The 24813-nt window shown below is 35.8% G+C and overlaps 1 protein-coding gene across 1 annotated transcript; it reads right to left on the bottom strand.

Annotated features, from left to right (window-relative positions):
- Positions 1–571: 571 nt before the first annotated feature.
- On the bottom strand, positions 572–21104 carry LOC131601598 (dynamin-2B-like). Its single transcript, XM_058873458.1, has 22 exons — positions 20677–21104; positions 20536–20586; positions 20325–20445; positions 20123–20215; positions 19682–19743; positions 19453–19570; positions 18962–19304; positions 18293–18440; positions 16857–16958; positions 16638–16757; positions 14942–15025; positions 14639–14766; positions 7962–8046; positions 7685–7829; positions 7046–7122; positions 6572–6628; positions 4512–4656; positions 4276–4430; positions 2867–2980; positions 2711–2778; positions 1735–1904; positions 572–1072 (listed from the first exon to the last, which is right to left on the bottom strand). The coding sequence occupies exons 1-22, from the start codon at positions 20815–20817 to the stop codon at positions 837–839; spliced, it is 2763 nt and encodes a 920-aa protein (XP_058729441.1). The 5' UTR covers positions 20818–21104; the 3' UTR covers positions 572–836.
- Between the last annotated feature and the right edge of the window lie 3709 nt (positions 21105–24813).

The following is a 24813-nucleotide window of genomic DNA, read 5'->3' as shown; positions in this document are numbered from 1 at the left end:
TGGAAAAAAAGTATCTTTATTTCAATTATTGCCATTATAATTCTTAAAGCAAGCATTTCAAAATTTATTAACAGAGAGAATTCTATAGTTTCAATACTTGCATTAAAATCACTTGGAATAAAATATTTTATGAAAAATAACATACAAAAAATATAACAAAAAATAATTAAGCTCCAACACAATAGTGAAGTTGAACTACTCTAGAGAAAGAGGTCAATGGAGAGTTAAAAAATAACTCCATTATCAAAGAAGCCTTGTAAACTCATCACGAATGATGTACAAATTAGTTATTTGAAAGCAAAATACATCCCTTAACGACAGACGAGATGGTATAATGTGATCTTTAAAAACAATATTAAAAATCAATAGTGGAAATGAAGAGAAACTCTACAAGTATGAAGCAGCAGAGATATAACACATACCTATTATTAAAATACTTCAATTGTAAGTCTTATAAACCCATCAGAAATGGAGTACTATTAAGTAATTATAACGAAAATTACATCAGCTGCATTCAAAATTGAGTGCGAAATCCCAAAATCGAAATTAAAAAGAGAAACATTAAAAGGTATGAATGTAAAAAGAATATTGAATAGAGAAACAAGATCAATCTTTTCAAGTACGACTTGACACCATACTTCCGGAAAATGGGATATGCCCAGAAAACATATATATACTAACAAACTAGTCTTCTATTTACACAAACCTTTTTCATCACCTAAATATCCTGGCAGGAACAAAGAATTGCGATGACCGTATCCTCAAAATATATGAAATCGGGCGAGAGCAATCGCACGCTCCAAAAATGTAACAAAACATGAAATGCTGGTCATTCGTTAATATTTGTAACCCGAAGAACCTGGTGGAGCAGGCGGTAATCGGTTAGGAGTGCGACGACTACCAGAGTTTGGGCCAGAGTTCATGTCACCATTTTGCGCAGGATCACTATTATGTCGACTGTGACCATTTGATCCAGATCTCATTGAACCACTACGGCCAACAGGACCATTGCTAGCTGCATCAAAGGCAGATCTCCAATCATCACCTGGTTCGCTGCTTCTTGGGCTACTCTCTGCAAAACAAGAACGTAATCTAAGTACACAGAGTGGGGTGGAGGGAAAATAAGAGATAAAACCAAAAGGGAAACTCATCAACAATGAAAGCAAAAATAATTCCAGAATAAATTTAAGATAATCACTTTCTTGAAAAGGAAAATGATACAATAATGAAAATACTAGAGGAAAATCAATCGGGAGAACTTGAGTTCGAATCTAGACTAGAACAGCCAATTGCCATACTATATGAACCTCTTCTGAGCGAACACCGAATTATAAGGGGTCTCTTCCCCTGAGAATCAGAGAGTAAAGACCCATTGCAAAACAGATGATTAAGATAACACAATATTTACAGAAGTGCAAATGGTAACTGCTAAGCTTAATCAAAATAGAAAAGATTGAAATCTCATGCATTCTTAGATTATTATCTTTTATCTATATGCTGCGCATTTGTTTTATCCTAACATAATAATCAATGTGAATACATCAGAATATAAATATTCTACAGAAAATTGTCAGTAAGATTAAAAAAAGTGAGGATCATAATTTTAGATTTGATTCACTAATCAAAGATAATTTTGGGGACTTATATAAGCGGACCATCTAATGCATTAGAATAATGATGATAATGAATCTTCCAATGAATCAGTAAATGAGAATCAAAGCAGCTAACACGGACCTGCATTCCCATTTGACCAATTTGAGGCTGCTGCTGCACGGTTGTCATGTATACTCAGTTGGCGTGTCAGTTTGGAGAGAAGCGAGGACTGTTTCTGGTAACGCTCTCTCCGGCGCTTCACATTTTGATCTTCCAAAAGCAGCTCCTCAATCTTAGCTGTGCTATGACCACTAATAATAGAAGACATAAAAACGTTCACGATAACTTGTATCAAGAAATTTCTCATAATGGAAAAGCATAGCATACAGATGAATTAGCAGCATGCAACTTAAACATTAATACAATGAATCATCAGTATCAAATTCAAATACTATCTAAGGTTATCATTGGTGTTAAAAGCACACATGACACATGCATGGTGCTCATTGGTGTTAAAGGCAATCCATAACTTTTGCACAAGCATTTATTTGTAAATTTGCAAAGTTTAAATTTCCAAAGTTTTTCATTTTCAATTTCTTCGGCCTTTTCTCCACCATTCTTTTTCTCTCTCCTCTCACATCACATTTACATGCAAATTCAACTTGTAGTAAACAACAAAAACTCTTTGGAAAAAGGATATGTCCTGTGAAAGTATGATATAACAGAGAAAACATGGACCATACATAAATGAAGAGTCAATACTTAAAAATTAAACATATTCAAGACAATTGATATGTACACCCTCCGGTCACTATTATAACCAAATTTGAATATTTTGGTACATTTGACAATTAATGTATTTAATCCATATATGGACTAGATACATTAATTTTCAAATGTACCAAAAAAGTCAAAATTTGCTTATAATAGTGACCAGAGGGTGTAAATAACTTCTGCAAAAGAGGTTAATCAATTCAAAACAAAAATCAAGCATATTCAGAAGCTTTTAATAAAAACCCCACATTCAAAGGAAAACTCGGGATAACTGAAAAAACAAGGAAAAAAAGATATAATATAGAGAGAACTGAAATAAATGCAACTAAACAGATTTCTGAACCTGATAGAGCTATATAATTGATTCAACATGTCTTCCTTAGCTTTTTCAACTTGGCAAAGGACAACTGCCTGTCAACCAAACAACCAGTAAATGCATTAAAATAAACATTCTCAAAAAGGAAATTGTTATAACAGAATGTCAAAAACTGAAGCTTACCTTTGGTACATTAGCAGCTAAACTGTTTAATACTGCTTCAACATAGCCACGGACTTCTTGGGACATCCATCGGAGTTCTTCCTCGGGATCAGCAGGTCTTCGAGCCATTGTATCCTGAGATAGTACAAGAAAATAAAATAACCATCAGTCAATAATCATGAATTCAAGATTACCAATTATTCTTTATTATTTAAATTTATTTATCCCTACATTGCAATTCTTTAACTTATTCATACATTCCCATAAGAAACTTTAGGAATGGACCTAAAAAATTAGACTGAACTTTTGCCAATTTTTGTGAGAGCAATCAGCATCTACGACATTTATATGCATAAAAATTTATAAAATTTCACATTTACAAGGAGAGCCACAAAAAAGAACATATTGAAGTATTTCCCATGATATTAACATCTATTACAATTTCTGACACATTTATTTCATGTATTGAGCAAGTTACTGGCTGTAGTCAAAATTAAAAATTAGTCTCAAAAGTTGAGGAACATAAAAATAATTATTTACTCAGTGGCACATATATATAGCAAGAAAGCTCTTTCGCAAAGGAGTCACAAAAGTCAAATGACCAATTTTGAACCCATGATAGAAGAGATAATAATGTGTGTCAAAACTAACAATAAAAGGGGGATAAAAAACTGATACACTGCAGTCATGACTTCATTCGAGTTGTATCAACTAAACTCATACCAAAAATTATTTTTCTTTACTGAACTGGTCGAGTTAAATGACTCAGCATATTAATTACACTGATATATACATTACAATCTTCTATTTACATAATAATAAAGCTGAAAATCTTAACAAACCCCATATTTAAAAATATAAAAAAAAATGGCCCTAATAAAGACCCATAAAAAAAGTCAGTTCTAGAAATCATTACAGTGCAAAATATTTCAATAAAATTAAAATATCCTATTCATAAAAATGTGTTAATTGTGGCTTGTTTGGAGAAGTAACTTTATATATAACATATCAGCTAGGGGTGGCAAACGGGCATGCCCGCGTCCGTTTAGCCCGCCCCACAAAAGCCCGCAAATAAACGGGGCGGGGCGGGGCGGGCATAGTTGAAGATGCGGGCCTAAAACCTAGCCCCGCCCCGCAAAAAAGTGAGGGCGGGGCGGGCAAAGCCCGCGGGCATTGCACCTTTTAAGCCTAAAAACATAAAAATTTATGAAAATGCACATGCCCGCAAAAGCCCGCGTTGAAAACGGGGCGGGGCGGGGCGGTCACATTAGAGGGTGAGGGCCTAAAACCTTGGCCCGCCCCGCACTAAAGTGCGGGTAAAACGGGCATGCCCAACGGGCCGGACCCGTTTTGCCACCCCTAATATCAGCCTAACAAAACAACCATAAAAAAAGTTACGCGAGAACAATGGTTTTAAGCCAGCAACTCACCAAGGAACCATCAGAGAGGCTATGCCTCATGGAAGAGCCGCCCTCAGATAAAATCTTTATTTGCCCTCCCTTTGCTTGTATTACATTACTTATCTTTTTTATCCATTCAGTCTTTTCAGTTGCACTCTCGGCCTTTAAAACAACAGCACTGTGAGCTGCAAGAGAGAAAGATATTGTAATTAAAATATTTTCAGAAACTTCTAAAAAAATGGGCGTGTACCAAAAGGAGAACATACCTTTCAAAACAGTTTTATACGGGACTCTACTAGTAATTTTAAATACAAGGTTGACTTTGCTAGAATCTGGTCCATTAGACTTCTTGTCCTTTGAGCTTTTTGGTGCAGGCTCACCTTCATCTGGAACCTCTTCAATGTTGCATTCCTGCATAGTAATTTAAATAGTATTAATATCAAGACTGATATGCTATGTGTATCTGTCTAATTCTAATTCATTGACATGAAAAACCTAAGCCAGTCCACACTGCGACAATGTGAAACATCAGTAAATTACAAGTGAAAACTTGTAATTTTAACACCAGATTTAACAGTGAGAAATGTGAAGGAACAATAACAAATTTACATAGTAAAACATCCAAATTCAAGTATAACACAAAAGTGATTTTACAATTAGATTATACAAGCATTTTCCAAAAGAAAGGAAATTAACTTTGCCTTTTTATATTCTACAGTGAACGGAAGGTGACTCCGTCGCTAAATAATGCAATGACCTCACTTCTAACACAAACTAGGCCTTTGACTTAATTCTGGTTAGGAAAAATGAGATAAAAAGTATTTTCAATTGACCTCACTTCTAACACAAACTAGCCACAGCAAAGGATTTTTAATTTTCATAAGCAGAAAAAGGACAAGTCTATAAATCAAACTAGCCACAAGAAAGGAAAAATGACCTCACTTCTAACACAAACTAGCCACAGCAAAGGATTTTCAATTTTCACAAGCAGAAAAAGGACAAGTCTATAAATCAAACTAGCCACAGCAAAGGAAAAATGACCTCACTTCTAACACAAACTAGCCACAGCAAAGGATTTTTAATTTTCATAAGCAGAAAAAGGACAAGTCTATAAATCAACCTCCCCTCACCCTATAACTATCCTTTCAATTGGCAAGTAAGAAAATCTTCAAACTCCAGCCACAAGTATTTAAGTGTAAAGGAAAAAATAATCCCAACAAAAATTAAAAATGATAGATATGCCCATTATACACATCTTGCTGATTCAGTAGTAATTTAATGAAATCGAAATTTATGTATTTCCATGCTTCATAATCATGCATGTAAATAAAAGCTATAGAATTGTACTTATACCCAAGAAATAAAAAAAATCAAAAGACTAGGCTTTAATATTACTTACAATTGTACTTCATAATAATTAAAAATTACTATTTTCACAAATTGCCTTCAAGTAAAAAAGTAAGCATTTATGATAAAAGCCATGAGAGTTAAATAAATGTAGCCATCATTGAGTGGCAACTAACAAGCTGAGTGTAACATGTACCCATGGCATAGACCTAATCATGAAGTCACCAGTATTCAAACTTAATAAATAAAATAATACTCCCTGTGGTCTTATTTATAAGAAAAAGTTTACTTTTTTGATTCATTGAATAGCCAATGTATATGGTCTATATATGGTACAGATATATATTAGTTATTTAATGTTATCTATAAAGTAAACATTTTCTTATTAATAGGACCAAGCGGAGCAATAAATACCACTCTCCTAAAGGTTCACAAACAACATATAGTGACATTGGATTCGGTGTGTATATCAGTTAAGCCTACCAGAGTAGAGTATCAAAACTTCAAAAATTGAAGGAGAAATAGTACTTCAGTAAGTTCAACAAAATAATTGAATCTTGCCTAAATAAAAATAACAAATCTACAAGGTAACAAAGACTAATATTGCATAAGATTTTATTTCACATATTAATTAACAAAGTCACTGATTATTTTAAAAAGTTCAAATTAACAACAAAAACTACGGAAAAATTTCCAGCACTAGTCCTAGTGTATCTCAAGTGTGTAAAATTAGAAATAAAATATGTAAAAACAATGCATTAGGCAAACACGATCATAATGAAATATGCCAGCAATCACTAAGTTTTTCCAATCAAACAAGAACATTAGGAGTAAGGACACAAATTTTATGTGAGGAAGAAAAGAAAGTTGTTTGTGGTATCATGAATTCCACCATACTTTATGCCCTCAAAATTTATATGCACAAGACACGACTGAAGTTCATAAATGAGCATGCATGAGTAATGAGAGTCGTCCATACCTCTAATGTAATAACACCACGAAAATTCCTTTCCTCTTGTTTCTTTGTGTACCCAAGCTGTGAAGTGAAAGGCCAGTGTCAAAACTAAATATAGCAAATCATATTAAAAGCACATCCAAATAACAAAGATGCAATATAGGTTCAAAAATATATTCAACGGTTGGAAAGAACGGGAATTGTAATAACCCATATTAAAAACACCTATGACTATGATGTGCTTTGGAAAGAAAAAGATAGGTTGTAATCTTTAAGTTATTCTTTTATTAATCTCGTTTGGTGGCGTATGCAAGCAAAACCTTATTAATGGTACCAATTATAAGATATATTAGGGGCATATTAAAATTATCAAAGGATTCATCACAAAAAAAAAAATTTATCATAGGATGTCTTTAACAGTATAATTGGAGCTAGTACTTCCAATTAATCTCATTATACACAGATCCTTATTCTGAATAAACCCCAATAGTTACCAACCTTTCCTGTCTTTCCATTTAGCACAAACCATCGCCTGCTCCAACCATTAGTTTTTGCACTTTTCTTCAACAAAAATCCTGCAAGTAATAAAGAGCCCCGATTTACTTCATTCATAATTTTGAGATATATACTTTTTGGCTAATTACAAATGCAAAATGACACACCATTAGTGCAATACTGCAATTCAAACTATGAATTGCTCCCACACATCCGACATTTAAATAACCAGAAACTGAACAAGCAGTGCTTTAAGAGTTATAATCCTTCAAGGTCATTTAGAACCTTACTTCGGCTATGATGTTTTTAGAAAGAACAGTTAATGGTAATGCAAGTGACATAGATAAAGAACATTATTCATAATTTTCAGCAAAAAACCTACATAAACTTAAAATATATTCACATCCTCAAATGCGGTAATTATTTTACTTATATTCAAGGAGACAACAATAATTAAAGCATTCTCCGCCTAATTGATTTGGCTATATAGATCAAAAGATGCTATAGCATCCTTCATAAATCAATTTGGGGTGCCATTATGTCAAATTTTACAAAGATTTCCTACGCAAAAAATAACAGCTCGACGAAACACTGGAAGGATTGATAATGCATGAAATATCGAATAATAAATTATTGACAAACCTGCTGTAATTTCTCCTTCAGCACCGGCAGTCTTCAAACCAGAGCTTTCTGGACCTTCTTTCTCTGCCTGACCGGACTTGTCCTTTTCCTTATCCTTATCCTCCTTGAGTGATTTCATGCTTCCACCAGTTTGGGGACTAGAGGCCTAAAATAAGTTAACAAAATGCAGTTTAAATCCAACAAATGACTAAAAATAAGATATTAGCAAACAAATAAACAAATAGGTGTTATAGAAACACGGCAGAATCTTCATCACTATTTCGAAGAGAACACCTACCCGATTGAGCATAGATTGCTCTGCATCATGCCCTTTTTTCGAAGATCGACCTTTCAACTCCTCTTCTCGGCGTTGCCTTTCCATCCTAAAAGTAAATAATAGTCACCAGATAAAATAACAGCTTCACAAATATTCTTAGTGAGCATGTAAAAGAAAATAAATACAGCTTGAAAATTTTCCAACCAAGACTTCATGGAGCCAGGACAAGCTAAAAGTATGCTAAATTATTATTATCATTTACCTACACACAACAAAGCAAGACATTCTTCAAATTGACATATTTATCAGAAAATTTCAGCTTCAAGACAGTGTTGTTCCGCCACCGACAACATGCTTCAAGCATAACTTGGTCATAGTGTATTAGAGTTATATCTTAGAATATGAATAATCAGCACTATAGAATAATTAAGTCCAGCCTTAATTTAATAGAATAAGAAAAGTCTTCCTTAATTGTAGAGCTTGAATGATTCAACTCTTGAATGTTCATTTCCTCTTGTATAAATAGAGCATAATGCTCCTTTCCAATTCAACAATAACAGAATCTGTTTCTCTCTTTTCTCTTTTAGCTTTTTCTCTCTTCTCTCTCATATCTCACTCTAATATGGTATCATAGAGCTTCGGTTCTATCCATGGCAGCAATTCCAGTAACTACAGCTCCGGCCACCCCAACATCTATGTCCTTCCAACTCAAAATCACAGAAAAACTTGATGAGAAAAATTTCCTACTTTGGCGCCAACAAGTAGATCCTTTCGTTAACGCGAACAATCTTCAAAACTACCTTTACCTTCGTGACATACCGAATCGATACCTGACTGATGAAGATCGTGCCGCTGCTCGTGAGAACCCTGCGTATCGCACCTGGATTACGCAAGATCAGTGGCTTATGACGTGGCTTCAATCCACGCTTTCACCTTCGATTCTTTCACGTGTTCTTGGATGCGTTCAATCCTACGAGCTCTGGGAACGTATTCTTGCGCATTTTCAAAAGCTTACACGTGCGAAAGCAAGACAACTACGAGCGGAACTCAGATCTACAACACTTGAAGACAAATCTGTTGGTGATTATCTGGTTCGCATCAAAGCTCTTGTTGACGCGCTTGCTTCAGTAGGAGATCCAGTTCCAGATCAGCAACACATTGATGTGATTCTTGAAGGTCTTCCTCAAGACTTTGCCTCTGTTATTTCAGTTATTGAAAGCAAGTTTGATTCAGTAGAACTTGAAGAAGTTGAAGCTCTTCTTCTTGCTCATGAGATGAGATTCAACAAGTATAAGAAACACTCACAAATGGAGGTGGCTGCCTCGGTGAATCTCACTCAAGCCAATTCTCAACCTGAAACTGATAACTCGAATAACAAGAACAATGAACAAGCTGTGAATTCAACCTTTAATCCAACCTATTCAAGAGGAGGCCGTGCAGCTGGCCGTGGTGGTGGACGCGGCCGTGGGAGAGGTAGGTTCAGCAACATTCAATGTCAAGTTTGCTTCAAATATGGTCATCTTGCTGCTAACTGCTATCATAGGTTCAATCAACAATTTCAACCTAACATACCTGCTGATTTTCAAACAATGAACCTACAAAATTTCTATCCGTATCAACCAATTGGTGGACCTCAGTTTGCTCAGCCCATGGTTAACACTCGGTCACGCCCAAGCTATCAACCAAGACTTGCCCCTCTCCCTGTTCCTCAGTCACAGATCACTCCCAATGCTATGATTGCTAACACAACTTCAGTTCCAAGCAGTGCCTGGTTCCCAGACTCAGGAGCTTCTTATCATGTTACCAATGCCTCTCAAAACATACAGCAAACCACACCTTTTGAAGGTCCTGATCAGATCTTCATTGGTAACGGTCAAGGTTTGAACATTCACTCTTCAGGCTCTTCTTATTTTCCTTCTCATTCTAAACCTAACACTCCATTAGCTCTTCATAATTTACTGCTTGTTCCTTCTATTACAAAGAACCTGATAAGTGTCAGCAAATTCTGTCTTGATAATAGAGTTTTCTTTGAGTTTCATGCTGATATGTGCTATGTCAAATCTCAGGCTACCAATGAAATTCTGCTCCAAGGTCGTGTAGGAAGTGATGGCCTGTACCAATTTTCCCATCTTCAGCTTCTTAAGTCTCCTTCAACAAGTCAAGTCTCATGTCTCACCTTAGACTCTAATGCTCATGTTTCAAGATCTGATTCCAGCACTAGTGATAGGGTTTCAGTTTCTAATCAAAATGTATCAGCTAATAACTCATATAATTCTCAACATACTTGGCATTTACGCCTTGGTCATCCAAATTCTAATACTATGAGACTTGTTTTAGCTCAATGTAATATTCCTTATTCTAATAAAGCTGAATCTATCTTTTGTTCTGCCTGCCCTATGGGAAAGGCACATAGGCTGCACTCCCCTCAGTCACAAACTCAATATCACTCTCCTCTTGAATTAATTTTCAGTGACCTATGGGGTCCTGCCCCAGTCAAATCCTCCCAAAACTTTACCTACTACATCACCTTTGTTGATGCATACAGCAGATTTACTTGGATCTATTTGCTCAAAAATAAATCTGAAGCCTTAACTATCTTTAAACAATTCAAAGTCATGGCTGAATTACAATTTGGATTTCCTATTAAATCTGTCCAAACTGATTGGGGTGGTGAATTTCGCCCGTTTACAAAGTTTCTTTCTGATCTTGGCATTATTCATCGCCTAGTTTGCCCTCACACTCATCACCAAAATGGTGTAGTGGAGAGGAAGCATAGACACATTGTTGATCTTGGTTTAACCCTCTTGAGTCATGCCTCTTTACCTCTCAAATTTTGGGATCATGCCTTTTTAACCGCTGTCTACCTAATAAATAGGTTACCAACCATGTCTCTCAATCAACATATACCATATGCTGTCCTTTTCAATCAAAATCCTGACTATAAATTCCTTAAAGTCTTTGGGTGTGCTTGTTTTCCTCTCCTTCGCCCATACAACTCTCAAAAATTTGACTTTAGATCCCACGAGTGCCTTTTTCTAGGGTACTCTACAGCTCACAAAGGTTACAAATGTCTCTCTCCAAGTGGTAGAATATTCATCTCTAAAGATGTTCTTTTCAACGAGTCCAAATTTCCTTACAATGATCTTTTTTCCTCAAATGTTTCTCTCCCCTCATCAACCATTCCATCCTCCTCCTCATCTAAAGTAACCCTTAACACACAAGCTCTCCCTCATGTTTTTCCCGTCCCTACTGCTTCCACTACCTCACACTCCTCTTCTTCTTCTCAATCCAATTCCAGCCCCACACCTACTGTCTCACACTCCTCTTCTTCTTCCCAATCCAATTCCAGCCCCACACCTACTGCCTCTGGGTCAGCAACCCCTATAACACAAACAGCCAGCACTAATCCTACTCCTTCACCCTCTTCAAATGCCAACAATCAGCCTACTACTACCACTTCACTATCCTCCTCCTCTATTTATGCTCCTAGGGATCCTAACCTTCAGCCTCTCCCCACCAATACTCATCCTATGACTACTAGAACTAAATCTGGTGTACCCTTACCTCGTCTAAATCCTTCCATTTTTCTTGTCAATTCTGAGCCTAAGAGTGTTAAAACTGCTCTCCAAGATCCTAAGTGGTTTGCTGCTATGCAAGAGGAGTACGGTGCCTTGATAAGGAACAACACTTGGTCTTTGGTACCACTGCCTGCTAACAGGAAAGCAATAGGCTGCAAGTGGGTTTTTCGTGTAAAGGAAAATGCTGATGGGACAGTAAATAAGTACAAAGCTAGGCTTGTTGCTAAGGGGTTCCATCAAGTCCATGGATTTGACTTTAATGAAACTTTCTCCCCTGTTATTAAACCGGTCACAATTAGAATTATTTTGACTCTTGCTCTAACTTACAATTGGCCTTTGCAGCAGTTGGACATAAACAATGCCTTTTTGAATGGCATTCTTGAAGAGGAGGTCTATATGATGCAACCCCCTGGATTTACTGCCCCTAATTCATCTCTAGTTTGTCACTTGCACAAGGCCTTGTATGGCCTAAAACAAGCCCCGAGGCAATGGTTTGAAAGACTCAAAACCACTCTTTTATCCTTTGGCTTTCTAAACAGCAAGTGTGATACTTCACTTTTCATCTACAAGCATCACAATGCTGTCATCTATATGCTGGTTTATGTTGATGATATAATCATCACAGGAAACTCCCCTCCTCTCATCAAGCAAGTTACTCAACAATTAAATCATGTGTTTGCTCTCAAACAACTTGGTGACTTGGATTATTTTCTGGGCCTTGAGGTGAAGAAATTGTCCAATGGAAATCTCCTTCTCACTCAATCTAAGTACCTAAGGGACTTGCTAATCAAAACTGATATGGAGAATTCCAATCCAGTTGCTACTCCTATGGCATCCTCCACCAAACTCATCAAAACAGGGTCTGCTGCCTTGTCTAATGCCTCCCACTACCGGTCCATTGTAGGGGCCCTGCAGTATGCAACAATTACACGGCCAGAAATCTGCTATGCTGTTAACAAAGTATGTCAATTCATGGCACACCCCTTGGAGTCCCATTGGCTAGCTGTCAAGCGTATTCTGCGCTACCTAAAAGGAACTATCACCTCTGGTTTATTGTTCACTCCTGCCTCCACTGTTCCGTTCTCTCTGCAAGCCTATTGTGATGCTGACTGGGCTGCTGACCCAGATGATAGAAGATCCACCTCTGGGTCAGCTGTGTACTTAGGCCCTAATTTGATCTCTTGGTGGTCCAAAAAGCAAACTGTTGTTGCTCGTTCTAGTGCTGAAGCAGAGTATCGCAGCTTGGCTCACACCACAGCTGAAGTTTTATGGGTTCAAACTTTGCTGGCTGAACTAAAAATTCCCTTGACAACTCCAACCATCTATTGTGACAACCAGAGCACAGTTGCTATGGCTCATAACCCTGTTCTTCATGCAAGAACAAAGCATATGGAAATTGACCTCTTTTTTGTAAGAGAAAAGGTGATTAATAAGTCTCTCACTGTCTGCCACATTCCTGGTGTTGACCAGAAGGCTGACATCCTCACCAAGCCTCTCTCATGTTCAAGATTTATGGAGCTCAGCAGCAAGCTCAACCTGTCTGCCTCAAGTCAGCCTTTGCAGCCACCTTGAGCTTGTGGGGGAGTATTAGAGTTATATCTTAGAATATGAATAATCAGCACTATAGAATAATTAAGTCCAGCCTTAATTTAATAGAATAAGAAAAGTCTTCCTTAATTGTAGAGCTTGAATGATTCAACTCTTGAATGTTCATTTCCTCTTGTATAAATAGAGCATAATGCTCCTTTCCAATTCAACAATAACAGAATCTGTTTCTCTCTTTTCTCTTTTAGCTTTTTCTCTCTTCTCTCTCATATCTCACTCTAATATAGTGGAACAAATATGGGACCTAAGTTTAAGTATGTACTCCCTCCAATCACTATTATAAGCAAATTTGACTTTTTTTTATTCATTCAAAAGCAGATGTATCTAATCTGTATATAAACCAGATACATCAGTTATTGAACGAACCAAAAAAGTCAATTTTGCTTATAATAGTGACAGAAGGGAGTATGTTTCAAGATTAGCTTATTAAATATGCTTCAAGCATTAGGACCCTCATTGAAGACTTTTTCACATTTGTCACAAGATCCTGAATACTCCTAGGGCAGTGTGTTTTTGAAGCAACATTGCTAGACCACTATATTGAGGTATACTCTGCTATAAGTTAGACGAAGAGACAAAATAGGACACTACTAGGACCATGAAAATGACACTATATGGAATAAGCAGAGAGAGAAGCCTAGAGTGTGAAGGGTATATTCGAGAAAGAGAAAAAAAAAAACATAACAGAGAATGAGTTAGTAAAGGAGGGTAGTGCAGGATGAGTTGGTATGACACTAACATTTTGTTGAGAGGGAAATAGTCATGTGAGTTGGTATGCCATACTATTTAAAAACTTTTTGCAGTACAAACTTCTTATTTCAATCTATTTTAAAATAAAATTATTTTTTGGGTTTTTAAACCCTCCCAGCCACATACTATATTCAGTGGTGGCTTCTTTGCTGTCAGTGGTGGCTTCTTTGCTGTGTCGCTGCCATGTCTTCCCTTTTTTTTCTTTTTATTTTCGGGACACCTCCCCCGTATCTGACACGTGTCAAGTGGGTGTCTAACGCGTATCGGACACTGGGATACGCACGACACAAGCAGTGTCTGTGCTTCACAGATTATTACAATCAAAAAATACACAAATTTTACTCTATAGGAAAGAATCAACTGTAACCTTTTTCATAAGCTAACCAAAGTAGCTTCTCCAAATAAGCAAAAATCAGATTATTGTTTTCAGATTCTGAATTTTTTTCAAAAAGAAAAAATGATTTTTAAATGGATTACTAAAAAACTGATTTGGTGCATCTAAAAGTGATTAATGAAAAAATCAAAACAAGTTGAAGTGAGCTGAAAAAGTAATGGGTTTAGGTGGAGTTTCAGTGAAACAGCAACGATTTAGATATGTCCCATATTTTCTGATTTTTTAAGCTCACGTAACGTGGCGGTTATACATTTTGGTAGAAAAAATTAACTCCTATCAAAGAGACAGATAAGTAGAGAACAAATCATTGACCAAACAGGAGGGGATGGAAAATCTATAACTACTCAAAAATACAAGGAGATCCAAATTACCTCCTTTGTACCAAGCGAATGAAGTGTTGGGGTGGCACAAAAGCACGCTCCATATCAACTAGTGCAACCACCATTTTCTTTGATTCATTCTTAAACCCTTCTAGTGCAGTAGTTGCCAGAGCCACAACCTTGAAAAAAATTATAAACAAGGTTATTTGAAAGAAAGAGAAAGTCAACTTTCCCCTGGACATATTCTTTAGAAGAAGAAAACTAAAGAAACATAAGTAATTAAAACATAGACTACCATAGCATACTGGCTTAGGTAGCAAGTAGAAACTGGAAATCAACAACTAAGTACCATACCTCTCTCTTGAAAGGTGGGTATCTTCCTAAACCAGGTGTAGCATTGGCAGCAGATGATACAATATCTATCAGGACACGATGTACCTGGAGGATAGCACAATGAAATTCTTCATCAGCAACAAGAGAAATAGATGGAACAAACAAGAAAAATTGCATAAAATAATCAACTGCCAACATTAACTACATGCTATATCTATATAGGACCTTTGGTATCTGGATAAGAAGAATCTCCTTTGACTAAGGATTTAAAAATTCGAGATCATCTTGTTCTACTTTTACCTTAGTTAGCATGCAAAAAAGGCCTTTTAACTAGCAGAAAATAGAAGTTAAAGTATAGAGTTCAGCAAATGGGCAAAACCATTACCCCAAAACATCTTTTTCTCCCAATTAATGTATTACATTCACTAAACATCTTTATATCCTAGTTAATGTATTACATTCTCAAAATACTCAAGGGATCCTATGTGAAAAACCAAAAATTGTGATTTCACTAAAAATAACATGTTTACTCATAGGACCCAAACCAAAATGGAAAACTAGGGACAAAACTAAACTACTAAGGGAAAATGGAAATAGTATGGAGCTGTGTTCCGTGGAAGATGGTGATCAATGACAGCAGTAAAAGATAAAGTCAATTCTGAGAGAATCAACTCCTCTACTCAGCCCCAGACCAATTGTTAAGTCTTGCATGACTCTCCAAGTCCGTTATGCCTCCTCCGAAACTCCTTCTGATTCCTGAATCAATTCCCATCCACTCCCCATATGGCATGCGTCCCATTCTGTTATATCCTAGTCCATTTTGAGTGAATATTTTCAATTTTTCCATCTGATCCTCCTTACATGTGTGAGTCTAACATTTACACAATACTGACAATAGGGAGAATGAGTGCAGTCAAATGGTCTATGAAGCATGGACACCTCTAAGAGTAGGCGTGTCGCGGTGTCCGACACGCGTCGGTGTCCGACACTTGTATGACACCCGTACGACACGTGTCGGAAAAGTCAAACAAGTGTCGGAAAAGTCAGACAAGTGTCCCCTAAAAAATGGTTTTTTACTTTGCTTCAACACTCTTTTAATAAGTGTCGACACTCGTATGACACTCATACCACATGTCCGACAACTCGGACAAATGTTTCAAACAAAAATTTGTGTTTTTTCTTTGCTTCAACACACATTTATATATTTTTTGGACAAATTTCACACACATCTAAAAGGGTTAAAAACATGTATTGAAACAATGTTATCAATAAAGAATTAAAGACATTAATTTTGATCAATATATGGATAAATGAAACTCAAATATTAGCTTATATGTGGCGGTGTCGGTGTCCTATGTTTTCAACATTATCGGTGTCGGAGTGTCCGTGTCGTGTCGTGTCCCGGTGTCCGTGTCAGAGTCTATGCTTCATAGCAAATGGTAGCATCGGGACAATTTTTCCGCTGATGCACGTTCAATGTTGTTCACACCGCAATTTTGAAAAGCTAATAAGAGTAGCTTCTACACACTGTGGACTCAAACGTGAGTTTTGACCGTGAAACCCAAAGTTTCCAAACATAGGCTTAATTATTTGACAAATCAAATGAAACAATGAAGTGAAGACTACAAGGTTTTATGAAAAAATTACAAACATTTAAAACCTGTGTGAAGAAAGCAAAACATAATTCAAATTCTGTCTGCATACAGAAAATAAATACCTCATCAACACACAGACGTGATGGCTCTTTCGCAAGCTCTAGAACACCTTTGATTAATGATCTTAATCCCTTTTCAGGGGAAATGAGATATGGTTGATACCCATCAGCTTCTAACACAATCTGATAATAGACAAAACAGTCAGCGAGAGTAACAAGACCCAATAAAACTCAACAAGATAATGCATAATGCCCTCAGCAGATCAGTAGTTGAAAACTTACCCTCTTTACATTGTTGATATCAAAATGCCTATCTAACGGCAATTGCTTCATTCTATCAGGGAATCTCCCCTCAAAGCTGGCAACAATTTTCCAACCAGTTCCCTGCCAGATAAAACTAAAGTAATTCAAGGGAAGAAAAAAAGTTTCACGTAACAAATGTAAAATCAAGTAACCAATAGCAGTGTGAAAAACAATTTGCCACTAAATGCTGAAATATCAAAATAAGTCACTAGACCAATTATTAATAAGACTTTCTAATTGATTCCACTATTTGTTCGCTGTGACCTATAATTAAATTATCTTTTTTGGCAATTGTTAGAAGGACTGGCTTTATACTAGTTCTTTAGACTATTCTCTCCATTGAGTATTTGTTATTTGTTTTTCAAAAATAAAGAAAAAAGTATGTTATTTGTTAAGAGACTTGAGTCTGTACTAGTTCACAATTCTAAGATTTTGCTACGGTTGTTAGATAGCATGTAAAAACATTTTCTGGTGGAACCATAGTGGGATCTCAAAGTAAGATCACAAAATTCATGCAACTTCAAGTGACCTTGTAGAAGCTACTTTCATGGTTATATTGTGACCCAGGTCCTCCTAAACCCACGTTTTTGGCCGATTTTTCTGCCTTAAATTAGAAAGCTCGTGGCATTGGTGATATTTGGATCCTTGACTCTCTCTCTTTCTCTGTTCAGAAGTTGTATCTCTGTGGACATGGTCTGTTCATATTTGTGAATCAGCTGGCAGTCTGCATCTCTGTTGTCTATGTTTTGTCTTTGAAAATGGCTTCAGTACACGGTTATTGAGGAGCAAGCCGCTCTTATTGATAAGTATTATGTGTCTGACTAGTTATTGAATAGCTTGGGATGTTATGAAACTTATCAAATTTCAGTTGAGTTTGCTTTGATGTTGTCATTCATAATTTTTTCATGTTCCAAATGCACGTGCAAAGCACAAATTTTTTCGTAAAAATTTATTTTGTTAGGATTGTATGATCCAATGTTTTATAATCTTGAAAACCTTCTCTCGGTCCTAGGTAGGATATCAATATTGATAACTTTAGAATTTTAAGGAAGTTTGGAACAATCATAGTAATCGACCAACTATTACTTTTTGTTTGTTGGTAATTATATCCTTGTTGCTAAATGAAAACCATAAATGTGCATCTCTCCATATTGTTTCCCCTCTCATTTGCGCATTTCAATATCACAATTTTTCAAATGTTTTTTTCTAATGAAAAGCAACCCTATAACTGAAAACTAGGATAAATAAAAATAAGCTATTATAATGATATGATACTCAGGAAATAAGAAATAACACTCCCACCAATAAATGATAACAAAATTAACTAAAATTCAATTAACCAATAAAGCAACAAAATATAAACTATGTCATAATTAACTAAAATTCAATTAAAATATAAGACTACGACAACATACCTCGCCGGTGGTAAGGTGCTGTAGGAACCTATCTTCAAACTCACGACAAAGTTCCAAGGCTATAGCACGAGTACCCTCTGCAGTGGTTACCATTGACTCACCAAGCCTTGCCAATTCATCCTGAATTACCTGAGACTTCCCTTGTAACCTGTACAATATATCAATTAAGATTTATATAATCCACTTTCTATCAATCAATCACTAAAGTGTTGTATATGAATGTATATTACTGCCTTATTTTGACATTGTCTATACTTGCTTGACTTCCCCATGGACTTTTGAGTTCTAACAGTTATCACTAAATCTTCTAAAAAATAGCAAAAATACCAGAGGCGGAAAAAAAAAGAAATATGAAATGCAAGCCAGATAATCAAAATGAACGCCATATAAAAAATTGTACATTAATTAAGACACTGCTGTAACAAGAATAAAACAACCAAACCATCCTTCCTTTTAAAGTAACCAGAGCTTTAACAGAAAAAAATTGTTTATATCACAGAGCATTTAGTATTAAGCCAAAATGTTGCAGATAATAATGACTTAACATAAAATTCAAGAAATAGAACCACTGATTTATTGCCCAGTAATGGGCTACCCACTACAAACAAGAACCAGGAAAAACAATTATACTGGAAATCAATATGTTGTATTGTGCAACATGAAAATTACCCAGAAAGAAGGTTAGGCACACGCAGCTTCATACGATTCTGAATCTGCTGTGCCAAAGCATCCACCAAAGCTATCCTTCCAAGCTTACTTTGAGGGGCTCCTGTCAATATGGACTTGAGGCTTTCACTCTCTGCTTTCCATGCAGTTTCTAAAGAATTTTCAGAACCAGCAGACCCAGACTGTGCCGTAGCTATCGAAACGGATTGCCCGATTAATGCAACCCAAGGGATGTCTGCTGCTCTTGCAGGACCCTTATTGAGTAGAAGTGCTTGAACTGCAGCTATTGCTTTTTGGTCTGTTGCAGCTTGATCTATTTTACTAATAACACCGACAGTTCTGGTACCTATAAAAAATTGCTTCAGCTTTATTAGTTAGTTAGTTCACAACAACAAACAAAGGGGGAAAGGAACTGAACAAGTCCTGAAGAGAAAAGTTTAACATGTTTTACACAAAAGCGTCAATAAAAAAGAAAAATAGGAATAGTCTTCTACCTTCTCCATCGTATTCCTTTGCCAGTCTTAGGGCACGGGAGGAAGCAATTTCAGGTGCTTGAGCTGCAGGTACAATAACTACCAAAATGGCATCATTACGCTCACCATAATCGCTAACCTATGCAAAGGCCAAAGGAAATATTGTCATAATTCCAGAACCATTCAATGATGATGACATCAAAAAAATAGAAACAAGAAAAAGGATAAGTAAATGAAGTCCAATACTTACTGTTGATTCATCCATGATGCGCTGATCCAGCCCAGGTAAATCAACCAACTTGAGAGGTGGTGCTGGGAGGATAAGATGTTACAAATAATGTTAGAAGAAAAAAATCGGGTGCAGCAGTACCACAAAAGATTACTAAATCAGTCTAATACAAGGAACTAACAGAAATGATCTAGCCTTATAATATAAAGTTATACGTGGCACCAAGAAAATGGTTTTCCGAGAGCTACTGAAATTTCAAGACCGACTATTTTTGACAACACATTCCGATTTCACCAGATGAGTACTATATTATCAAGAAACACAACAATATTGGGAAGGAAACAGTAGTAATTCCAGAAATCTATTACTTTTTTCAAATTTGTACACTTTTATTCCATCTAATTGTCTAAATCAAGGACAGTAAGTTAACTTAAACCAATTATCAATCACTCGTATACAGACCTGTACTCGTGCGTAGCTTCAAAGTTATTTGATCTCGCGCCTTGGCTGAGGAAGCCTTACTCAACCTATCCTGCAAAGAATGTCTTAAAGCACCTGTAGAAAATAAAACGATGATTAATCAATCCAGAAAAAAGAGCAAAACTGCACAGATCAGATCGGACACTTTGATCTGTGTGAATTGGAAAAGATTTAACTAACTAACTTGCTGAAACTTGCTGAGATTTATTGTCAATCTGCAATATAATAGATTTGCTGCTCAACGAAGTATCTCGCTGCAGATCAATGCAAATTGGAGCTCTGGTAGCTCCATTCTCACCAGTAGGCTGAAGAAAACAAACATTCACTGTCACTTTCACTTCGAATTTCACTTCATCAATAGAATTGGGATTATAGAGTTTCAAAACCTAACTTACCAAAACTGGATGTCCAATTAAACTGTTCAGAACCGCTGATTTACCAGCACCCTACGAAATCAAAATCGAAATTGAAATCGAAGTCGCAATATAATAAATTAGAAACTATAATTGCGAAGAAATGAAATGGAGAATACTTACGACGTTGCCGAGAGCAACGACGTTGAGGAAAGTTGACTGTCTTCGAGAACTGGTTGTTTCATCGATATCTTCGTCGGCGAGTACCGCCGACGCTTGACGCATGGAATCAGCAAGCTCTGACAACTCCTCGATCGCCGCCATAGATGATGAAAATCAACGGATCGAAAACCGAAATATAGAGAGAGAAAGTTTTAATACTCGAGTTATGTGCCTGAAAAATAGGGATCGATCGAAACCGAACCCTAAACCAGACCCTAAGCTACGATCTGAAACCAGATCTCTGAGTTTCTCTCTCTAGAGAATTCAGAATTGGACAACTTAACTAGTTTGAATATTGATTTGAAAGGTAACCTCTCTCTCTCTCTAACTCTCTATTCTTCTTCTTTCTCTCTCAGCTTTCAGCGTTTTTGAAACGTTTTGTCTCAGTTCAGTGCTGTGTCTAGTCAGTTTTATTTTATTGTTTTTTATTTTTATTTTATATATATTTTGAATGAATCTACTTTTGTTTCTTCAACTTAGTTTAATTTAATTAAATTTCTAAGATTAAAATTAAATTCACCGTCCAATGTTTGGTCTTACTCGCTAATCGTTGTAGATGCTCAACAGTGATATTAACGAAGCTGCATTACATTTCAACGAAAAAATTGATGTTGATTTGATATTAGGTTACAAACGCGTCTTTGATTTTCAAATTGCAAGGGAGCCAGCCACTTTTGTATCTAATTTATTTCTCTCTTTTCTTAAGAAAAATTAGTCTAATTTTACTTTTAACTTAGTTTACAATTCATTTTAATGAATTTCAAAATCTCATATGGATAAATAATTCTTTTTGTAAGAGGGAAATTGAAAGGTGATGGGTATTTCTTAAAATCAAAACTTTTGAGACTATTTAATTAAAATGATTAGAACATTGTAATCATAATCTTGATTGATGTTTCTCTGTGTCAATATATTCTTAACTTTTTAACTAAAATATCAAAACATTATAATCATAACTATATTTCTCTAGGATAAATGTTGCACATAATGTCCTAACAACCGGTTTGACAAGTTACACAATATCGCCACAATTAACTTGTATAAGAGGATGGGGTAGAAAAGCAATAAATAACACAATTAATTGGTAACTCAGTTCGATGCAACATACACATATGCTGAAGGGTTGGCTTCCAATCCAAGAAATAGAATTCACTAGTAGTAGTTTAGTACAATCAATCTTACAAGCCACAACAACCAATGTGTTGTCTTATGTCTTTTCCTAATACTATCCACTGGCTTTCTATTTAAGTTTCCTCTTAAATAAGAGAACACCTCTCACTTTCTCTAAAACACTACCCGAAGTGTTTGGATTTCAATCGGAAATTTCTGGCACATGCATAACACATGCTAACACAACTGTCTCACATTATATTTTACTTAATTATTCAATTTCTAACCCTCCCCTTTTTATTTTTATTTTCAAACATATAGCATATAACAGTTATCCAAGTCTCCCTCTTGAATCAATGAAATTAACTCAGTCTTCATCAGCATCTGAGTCTGAATCATGTAGATGAACATGATACTTCTTCAAGGATTTCATCTCTGTCACAAATGTTTTCCCTGTTCTGGATGCCCCAGTAGATGTTCCAACATTTTTTGCTATGTTGGAACCAACCTTCTTTGGATCACCGTCCTTATCCTCATTCGACTTCAGCAGATGAACCTTCTTAGCATCATAATCTTTGGAAGATTTGCTCATGGTTTAAACGCAATCTGTGAGGATGGTGAGGTTGTAAAGCCTTTAAATACAAGGAGAGTTACCTATAGTGTAACGAAAACCTTGCTTGTAACGATAGTCCAGTCAATGAAAGTGTTTTTGGAAGAAGATAAAATTATTCTTAGTAATAGTACACCATTCATTATAGGATAGATACACGTTTCTTATCAGTTTTTCTTTCTTCCCAAGCTTTGACTGCTGAAAGATGTTACAACATTTGAAATGACATTCACATGCCCTTGAAAATGGTTTTCTTGAGATTGCACATATCACAAGATAAAGGCATATAGTTGGCAAACCGACCAGATAGCTCCTACCGTAATTCTTCAACAATGCAATTCCAAAATTACCCCTCATGTTCTCAATGTAAATTGCACCTCAAGTTATGATGAAAATACTTCCTGCAACTTCTCAGACATGTCAATCTTAGGAGTGTCAATATTTTCCAGTAGCAAGACTCCTGATACAATGGTGACTTGAACCAAATGCATGTTGATGTAGACAGAGTTAAATCATTGAGTAACTTGACTGCATTAGCTTGTCACGGAACATTGTCATGACATTCAGTTTGACATTGTTCACTTATACTAATCAACCCAATAGGAAATACATCTCCCTTCAGCCAAGTATCTAATCTTAAAGAAATACGAGGATTCAATTAATTTTAATCCAGTGACCAGAATATCCTCCAATAATACAATCTTCATAGACTTCGCCAAAATCTTTTACTTCAAGACTCACAATCATTTAATATCTCCTCTCTGAAACACCCGATGATAACATGCCAAAATAAACTCAAAACAATGAACTCCTTCTTAGAAAAAATCTTGCTTACTTGAGAGCTTTCTTACTCAGTGCTTGCTAGCCTTTTCACAATTTCTGGAGTAACCACTTGCTGAGATGATGCTTCAACATCTGGTTGAACATCACTAAAGGCATTTATCTCAACAAAATAACTCAGAAGCATACCTTGTTCTCTTTTTATAGTAAGAATCTTTGTAGACTTCTCAGATAATATATTTTCCTTTGCCATAGATCACACAAAAGAATATACCTATTTATATCCACCAAGATATTCACCTTGCATTAGACTTGGTCATATCCATTAGAATGGATTATATATCTTTTGTAACAATCTGATGTTGTACCTTCTAGTGTGACATATTGACTTCATCTTCCTTGAACACCAAGTAAGAGAATAAACAACTAAATACTCGTGGTGGCCACAAATAGAAATTATTTTTAAATCATTAAGCACTTCATACATCTCGTTAGAGATAACCCATTCTTCCTTGATGACATACACCTTCAGATCTTGCTCACATAACTGACTTATGTTTAACACAATAGTCATTAGTCCTTCATTAAGAAAATCATTACTAAGACTTAGATACTTCATTCAGTAATCTTCAATCATCCAATGCCCTTAATTCCCTTTTTAGAATTACTAGCACAAATAATAGTTAATAGAATGAGACTAAACAAACCACTAGTTAACACTCTTACTGCATTCAAGTGTCTGGAGCAGCCAAAGTCAAAATACCAATTATCTTAGTTGAAAATCTAAGATAGGTATGAGAAATTAGGAAATTATTACTTCTATAGTTTTAATCACTGCTTGGTTAACCAATGCTGATATTGACCTTAAAGAAGTCAAAGAAAAGATTAACAAATAACCTATTTAAACTCAAATTACCACAGAAGAAATTTCTTCAGTGCAAGTGTCTGCCTATAGCTTGACTAGGCTGATGTTCAGCACAATATTGAGACATTTAGACAACATCATTTACTCAACTTTCCATTGATGAGAACAACCATTTGTCACCTGAGTTTTTCTTGCTAATAATAGCTTGAACACTCACTTCTTTCTAGGCTTCCAATAATCTCTCCACTTGAGAAATTTCCTTCAACTGACATGTATTATCCTCACATGCTTGATTAAGATACCAAGTATGGAAGTTGATCGAGTTACTTCATTATGTAGATTATATGTGGTAAACATACCTTCCTTCTCTTAGACCATAAGATAAGAATTAGTCACCTCTTGTTTTCTTCATGGTTGACAACCTTTTTCGTTCCAGTTGCATAAATCTTTGAACAAACAGTTATCTTGTCAAGAAAACATTTTAAATACAAGAATCCTTATTACAAGTCCATCTTGCAGTCAAACTAGTAACATCCTTGATAAATAGAAAGTCAGGAGCACATCCCTCATTTAAGCCAAAAAATAAATAAACCATACAATTGTTCTTTGAGATAGGTAGGGCATCTTGCTCCATAAAGACTCCAAGGTCTTTACACTCACTTTATAGAATATTTTGACATTAATTGGATTTCACCTCCAGCTCCAACTTCACCTTAAGTATCATAGATATATT

The sequence above is a fragment of the Vicia villosa genome, linkage group LG5 (genome assembly GCF_029867415.1).
Source record: "Vicia villosa cultivar HV-30 ecotype Madison, WI linkage group LG5, Vvil1.0, whole genome shotgun sequence".
Classification (NCBI taxonomy): domain Eukaryota; kingdom Viridiplantae; phylum Streptophyta; class Magnoliopsida; order Fabales; family Fabaceae; genus Vicia; species Vicia villosa.
This window is presented reverse-complemented; position numbering and strand designations above follow the sequence as displayed.